This window comes from Melanostigma gelatinosum, assembly GCF_949748355.1.
Source record: "Melanostigma gelatinosum genome assembly, chromosome: 1".
NCBI classification, from domain to species: domain Eukaryota; kingdom Metazoa; phylum Chordata; class Actinopteri; order Perciformes; family Zoarcidae; genus Melanostigma; species Melanostigma gelatinosum.
In genome coordinates, this window is record NC_136634.1 from 23,607,709 (window position 1) to 23,615,398 (window position 7,690).

Consider the following 7,690-nt stretch of genomic DNA (forward strand, 5'->3'; position numbering starts at 1 on the left):
GGCGTGCTGGAAACCAGACTGCATACCTCACAAACCAGGAAGGAAGAATATTTTTAGGCCATGGAAGCGCACGGACTTTGGCTGGAGTGTCTTCCAGTGCAGTGGTGGAAACCATGCAGGGTCCTTTTGTTTGGGATCAGGTTTCCCGTAGACTACAGGGGGTTAGGAAAGTATATTCACAGTTTTTGGACGGTTCCGCTTTATGTTTTCGAGTTTGTGTGCAGTTCAAGACTACACTGATCCGTGGTCAGTCAGGCGCTGCTCTGTTGTCATTCTTGTTATTTGACTGATGTCGTCTCCCTTCCCTCTCTGTCTCTCTGTGGTGGCTGCACAGTCCAGAACTCCAGCGCTCGTCTTTGAATGCATCAATAACACAGACTTCAAGGTACAATAATCGCCTCTCTCCTGCATGCTTCTGTGGGGGGGGGGGGCACATTGAATGTTCTCTGCCCTGACTGGATCTTAGTGTCCCATGTTGTAGTGTCTTAATCAGTAAGGGGACCACATCATTTTTCCTTTCCTTTCTAATTTTAAATTAAATTCTGACGTAAATGTGTTTCCCCCCCTGCAGGATTTGTACCAGAAGTTGACGGATTATGATATCCGTTTCTATATGTTTGAACTACTGAAGGTGAGACTTTTGATTTCTCCTTTTTTTTTTATTTTTTTTTTTTAAAGAAGCTACATGTCAAACGCTCTAGGTCTTCTGTCAGTCCCACGCACACGATTTAAGAGCCGTGGTGACCGAGCCTTTGAGGCAGTGGCCCCGAGGCTCTGGAATGCTCTGCCTGCAACTCTACGCCTCGCAGATACTGTGGATGCTTTTAAAAGCCAGCTAAAAACCCACCTGTTTAGGCTGGCGTTTGTGTAAAAGTAAACCCATGTCCTAGACCTGCTCTTAAAATTTGTTTTACATTTTTATTTTATTTTAATTTTATTCTTTAACATTTTTTATTCACTCTGTGTAGATAATTTATTGACCCTAGGGTCACATTGTGTTTTTTATGCTTTTAAATGTCTGCTCTGTTAAGCACTTTGTGATAGTACTGTCTGTGAAAAGCGCTATATAAATAAAATTCATTCATTCATTCATTCATTCATTCATTCATGTCATGAAATCAGACATTTTCCCACTTAGTCTCTATTTTTGGCACAGTCCTGGGAATTTAAAATACTGTGTACAGGGCAAACCTTTACATATTTGTCTGCTCTGATAATGCGTGCGCGTGTGTGTGTGTGTGTCAGGCTCTGGACTACTGTCACAGTATGGGAATCATGCACCGTGACGTCAAACCCCACAATGTGATGATCGACCACCAGTTGAGAAAGGTAGGCGGTGCCTTATATCGTCCTCTTTTTTTTTTGTCTTCACACACCCACACACACTCTAAATATTCTTTCACCTTGCTATTTCAGTCTCTCTCTCGCTCACACAAACACTTTAGATTTTTTTCTCTGTGGCTCTTCATCTTTTCATTCCTCTGTATTTTTTGGTTTTCCTTCATACTCTCTTTGAAAAGGAGATTATTGTTGCTTTGTAGTGATTCTGCATTGGCACTGATGCGGTGTCGCTGTAATGTGTTCGAGTACAGTCGGAATAATGTCCATCCATGTTAGTAGCCATAACGACTGGCTGCTACTATAACTAGTAGGCAGTATTGCTATAGTTCATTTTTTTTTTTTTTTACAGCACCAAATGTAGTTGCATAGTAACTACATTTGGTGCTGTGAGGTTACCTCCAGCGGCCAGCAGGGGGCAGCAGGCTAAAACGGATCAACCCCAAAGAGCTCTTATCACACACACCTATAACTGTGTTTCTCTAACCAAACCCGGTCGTAGGTTTCACCTGTTAATAAGCTCCACTTTTTTTCTTCAAATTTTCTGTCAAGTTGAATGAGGATGCATTGTGTGTTTCCACAGCTCCGCCTTATAGACTGGGGTTTGGCAGAGTTCTACCACCCATCCCAGGAGTACAACGTCAGAGTGGCCTCACGATACTTCAAAGGCCCCGAACTCCTGGTGGACTACCAGGTAACACTCACACACCTTCAACCAGCCCCATCTTTAAACGCCTTCTTGAGATACAAAAGATAAAAAAGCGTTGCCAGTCACACACATTTGAGAAAGCGTTTGCCAGCACACATGGATAATTCTGATGTCTGTGTTTTCATCATCGGCAGTGCTGTTTGATGATCTTGTGTTTCAGATGTATGATTACAGTCTAGACATGTGGAGCTTGGGCTGTATGCTGGCCAGTATGATTTTTCAGAAAGAGCCCTTCTTCCATGGACAAGACAACTACGACCAGGTGCGTCCGGCACACGTGCAGCTCCGACTACTGTTAGTTTTGTCCGCTTTTTAGTTTTTCATATTTAGTCAACCACAGCCAATTCTTTTTAGTGAAGTTTTAGTTGAAAGTCTTGGCGTTTCAGTCTTGCTGTAGTTTAGTCAAAGAAAAACTCTTAATTATTGAAGTAAAGTTTTAGTCAGTGGAAACTGTTGCCTTTTATGCTCGTTTTTTGTCATTCGTTTATATTTCATTTCAGTCGATCTAGTCTCGCCAAAATCATCTTTCTCCCAAGCCCTGTTGTTGACATTGTTAACTTTAAATGAAGGGTTGCCGGTGTCGTCCCGTAATGCCGAGCGCCGCACAGGAAACGGAACTCCAGCATGGAAATTAAAAACCAGCTTATCAGGGGTGGGCGATGATTCAATCTATCGTCTTAAATCACTCAAGATATCATGAAGCACAACTACGGCGTCTAGATTGAGAAAATTCTTGAGAAAAAAAGTATGTAATTCACACAAGAGTAATACAAAACCATAGGGTTATTTCATATGTACAGTATCATCACGAGAGCGTTTTCTATGTTGTATCGTGATATATGTCGTTATCGCGATATGGAATGACCTGATGTTTGAGGTAGGAGACTTTCGTCATATCGTCACGTCAAACATCATCGCGCTCCGGTTTGATATCTTAATGTTTAAACACAATATGAATCGGGGATCCAGGTTGATCAGAGAGAGAAGGATCTCGAACAACAACGTAGATTTACCATCGAGGCTGACAACCATCTTGACATTTGTGAATGCTGAGTGAGTAAATGTATCAACCATAATGTGACAAAGATCTCATTATATTTCAAAGTTAAATTTCTTTGTTTTCTCTCTTTCAGTTGGTGCGAATTGCCAAAGTCCTGGGGACGGACGAGCTGTTCGGCTACCTGCGCAAATACCACATTGAACTGGACCCGCGCTTCAAAGACCTGCTGGGACAGTAAGTCACACGTTTTCCTCTTTGGAGTCCCTTCATACTCTCACACACGGTGGCTGCTCAGGGCTGCATGTGCCCTCCTCTGACTCAGGAAAATGGCATTTGAAATGATCCTCGATACAGTAAAAGAAAGTAAGTTTTAACAATATGAAATCTGTTGTTGGGTTTAAACTGCATCACGGTGGTAGTTACACACATTAGTTCACCGGTTCCACTGCGGCTCTTGTGTAATGTTCTGCATGGAGACTTGGAGGGGAACATCTTTGGCACCAGCCTGAGCTGCACAGTCACAGACTCTGGGCCCGAGCCCTATTTTTAGGCCTCTGTTCGAAAATTGCATACCCATACTGAAAAGAGTGTATTTCTGCAACTACAAGTTCTATTTGAATAATTCTGATGCTATATTAAAGGTAACACTTGTGAGATTTGTTCAGACGTGTAAACGTCAGTATATATGTTGCTGGTTAAGAGTAAATGAAGATGGCACACAGCGCAAATTGAAAAGTTTTAGGTTCACCTGGGGAAAAAAAGCAATTTTATTGTTATTTCTTTGGAATGAGGCAGTGGCACGTCTAAAACCTCTCCCGAATCACAGCACAATATGTCAACAGTCTGTGCAAAGTTTGACTTTGATAAAGTGAAGCAGAACAAAATCAGAGCTTTTAGTGCAGAGAGGTCAGGCGAGGTCACCCAAATTGTCATTTTGGAACCAGCTGTTCCATTGTAATTTTCTATAATATATATTTCACTTGTTTTATCACTAATAGTGTTCAATACATCCAAATACAGCAGTTTGGCTTCATTTTGAGAGCCAGAATCGTCTCTGAGCCTGTTTGTGTCTGTGATCCATGGAGCTGTCTCGTCTGACTGCAGTTTATCTGTCTATGCCTAAGTCAGCAGCCCATTGGTCGATTCCAGTCAATGAGCCTGTAGAATTGAGCTGGGACAACGTGATGTTGATTGACAGACTCGTTAGCCAGTCAGAATCAAAACCGCGTCGATACGCAGAAAGTAAAATCTGTCTGACTGTCTGTGGGAGTGGGGGGATAAACAATGCTTCATTTACTGCATTGTGAGTTTGATATTTTCACTTCATATTTGATCTTAATTCATGGAATAATTATTTTTCCTGAACTAAAAATAATTAGCTCAAGCTCCACCCTCAGGCTCCACCAGCTTGGAGCCATTTAGCATGAGTTGTGTTTCATTTAGTACACGTTTGTGTGCATTGTGACCTCATGATCATACAGGCTTGTTGTCAAACTAGGCTAAGGCTGCTCGTGTTAGCGGTCTATGGCTGAGCTTGGGGGTGTTCATGTTTATAATCACATTTGCTGACCCGTCGTTCATTGAACTCTTTAAAAAGGTCGGTGTGTCTGTCTGAAAGGTGCTTTGTCGTGTTAGACGTGTTGCCTCCCTTTGTCTGAAACACGTTTCGCAGACGGGTCTCTGTAGGTCAGTGGGCTTTCCTTCACTGTCTGCAATATAGCCAAAGTACTTCCAGATGACACTTCTGGCATCTTGTTTTTCAACAAGCCGAGTCGGTAAAAAGCTCCTGCATGTCTCCCCTGTGATCACTCTCTGAGAGTGCTCGCGCTGGGAAACCCCGCCCCCTTGCATGCCTGCAGGCAGCGTGACAGGGAGCGGAGCAGCGAGTGCGCTCTGATCGCGCGCTATTTTAATAAAGAATAGATACTAAAAATATGCAGTATCGTTTTTAACGTACAGCTACCGCGGTACCTTTTTAGTATCGATTCACCGTGCAACCCTAATATGTAGAACAGGTTTTTTTCGCTCCAGAACTGGGAAATGATGCCTTTGTCTTCATGATACAGCATAAAGGTGAGGAGCATTTATGATTATTAGCGGTAAAGCGGTTTGTTGTTCTGGTGCTTGTTGGCTGTATCTCTGTAATGGTTTCACGGAGAGACATTTTGAAGATATCTCTGGATTCTCTTGCCTTCTCTTGCTCTTTCTGATATATTGGTTCTCCGTGTTAGCTTTTAGCTTTGTGTTGGTAGCTTTGTCCGGAGTGCGTAGCTCGCGGACTAATGGCAAAAAATACGTGATATTGTGGTAAATCTTCCAGTTGATAATATTAGTTGTGTAGAATTGTGTTTGGAATGTGTAAAAACGGCTTGCATGATATTGTTGCCCAGACTTTGTTTTTTAATCTGGTATATAACATGTATACATGCATTATATTCGCTCTCGATAAGTGCATTTGTTCGACGGTATATGCTACCCCCTCTGGTACCGAGAGCCCCCAAATTTGGGGGCGTAGGGCTTAACTGGTTTTAAAGGTACCCCGTCGAGTTTCCCTGTAAACGTTGACGGGCAAATTCACAAAGAATGGATTGCAGCCACTGACGGCGCCGAGAATCAATCATCACTTGCAACAGCTATCTGTCCCGTCTGAAGGTCCGATTCAGAAGAATATAATGCGCGACTGACATTATAGCACAAACACACCCATAACGTTTTGCAGCTGAGTGCTATTTGTCCTTTTTTTTTGCATCGGATTGCAATTATCTGTCGCTTTTGCTCCACACAGTAGGCAGAACAATTGCAGAGAGAAAAAGAAACATCAGGCAAGGATTTCAAATGTGACTGATGGAAATATGGAAATATGTTTGTCACTCCTTCAGTCACCAACCAAACTCTCTGAAGACGCTTATACTGTCACTGCGTGTGACTGCTTTTGCAATGAGGCTCATTTGCATAGAACGGGATGATTTTGCACCGAATATCTGCAAATCAACTCATTTAAATACACGCAAATAGCACATGAGCACCAGCATCACTATAAGCTGTTTACATATATTTATATATATATTTTTATGTTGTTTGTCACTCATTTTCTCAATTTGGGGTAGTTATCCTTGACCTATGACCTTTCCATTGAAGGTGGATGAAGGGACATTTGATGTGCGAATCAGATCGATAAAGTAAACGAATAAACAGGAGCTCATACGGTCAGCAAATGAATGTCAGCGCCATCAGTAGATGTCTCCTCAGCAGGTGTGTGTGTGTGTGTGTGTGTGCGTCTGCAGGCAGAGCAGGAAGCGCTGGGAACAGTTTGTGCAGACGGAGAACCAGCACTTGGTGAGTCCTGAAGCTCTGGACCTGCTGGACAAGCTGCTACGCTACGACCACCAACAGAGGCTGACCGCCACAGAGGCCATGGAGCACCCTTACTTCTGTAAGCAAGACACACACACACACACACACACACACAGGGATCTTTGGTGAGGGGCTTGTAGCATTTAGATGTAAAGACCTGAAAATACTTGCGGTGTGTAGTGATTGTGGTTCGGAGTGTAGGATCAAAACACTCGCTGCTACCTTTTCCTGGCAGATTCCCACTCAATCACATACTGAGCGTTCACGTGGGAGTCATTAGGACCTAGCATCCTTCTGTCTGTTCCTCCATTATAACGACTCTACTGCCCACTTAAAGTCTTTGAGAGTAGAGTCCTGAGCACTGAAGTTTGTTCCTCTCGCCTCCTGCAGACCCAGTGATAAAGGAGCAGTCTCTGTCCAACTCTGACAACATGGTATCCAGTAGCAACACCACGGCGCGATGAAACACAGGTAACGGTTCGAAAAATGTATACTTTGTTGATTCCGTTCAGATTAAGACATATTTATTTATTTTTTATTTTTTATTTTTTTAAAGTTCGACATTATTTACATGATAAAATAATTTGAAAATCGATCCCCAATAATCTGCCTCGCAGACGAACCACATTGCAAACTATTATCTCTATTTTTTTGTAGCCCTCCAAAACCAAATCCACCATGATCACCACCGTAGGTTATTTTCACATTACAAGGCTTAATGCTCAATTCCAATTATTCCCCCCGCCTCCCTCCACACACACACACACACACACACACACACACACACACACACACATTGATGTTTGACGTGACCTGAAGACGAGAAGTGCTGTCTGAAAAGTCACGTTAAATGTCCCGGTCTCTGTAACAGTGTCCTCTCTTTCCTCCCGCCAGATGTGGAAGAAGAAGAAGATGTTTGTTACCTCAGCTTTGTACCCGGTTGTGACAGTAACTTTGACAAGTGTACAGTAACAATGGATCAAAGTAACTCTGACCAGTTACTTCACAGATACGTGCATACGGACACACACATGCATCGATATAAGCACATCTCGATTAAAACACACACGCAGACATGCACACACACACACACACACACACACACCCTCCTCCTCTGTCTCAGTCCGCGATTGGCTTGTCCTGGTTCCCTGTCCAGCAGCCTGACCAATGAGCTTGAAGCTGCTCCCCCAGAGTCGTCCGCCCCCCCCCCCCCAAACTCCTTTTAAAGACAATTCAGTCCCTCCTCCTCTTCCTCCTATTCTCTCTCTCTGTCGTCCCTCCTTTCTATT

General features: G+C 43.1%; 1 protein-coding gene across 1 annotated transcript in view; it reads left to right on the forward strand.

Annotated features, from left to right (window-relative positions):
* Positions 1-7,690, forward strand: part of csnk2a2b (casein kinase 2, alpha prime polypeptide b) — a 10,382-nt gene extending 2,692 nt beyond the window's left edge. Inside the window, exons 4-12 of the mRNA XM_079271311.1 lie at positions 335-385; positions 572-631; positions 1,246-1,329; positions 1,922-2,032; positions 2,208-2,309; positions 3,181-3,281; positions 6,332-6,480; positions 6,792-6,872; positions 7,296-7,690. Of these exons, the coding sequence (XP_079127437.1) occupies positions 335-385; positions 572-631; positions 1,246-1,329; positions 1,922-2,032; positions 2,208-2,309; positions 3,181-3,281; positions 6,332-6,480; positions 6,792-6,865 (732 nt within the window). The 3' untranslated portion in view covers positions 6,866-6,872; positions 7,296-7,690. The remainder of the gene's footprint in view (positions 1-334; positions 386-571; positions 632-1,245; positions 1,330-1,921; positions 2,033-2,207; positions 2,310-3,180; positions 3,282-6,331; positions 6,481-6,791; positions 6,873-7,295) is intronic.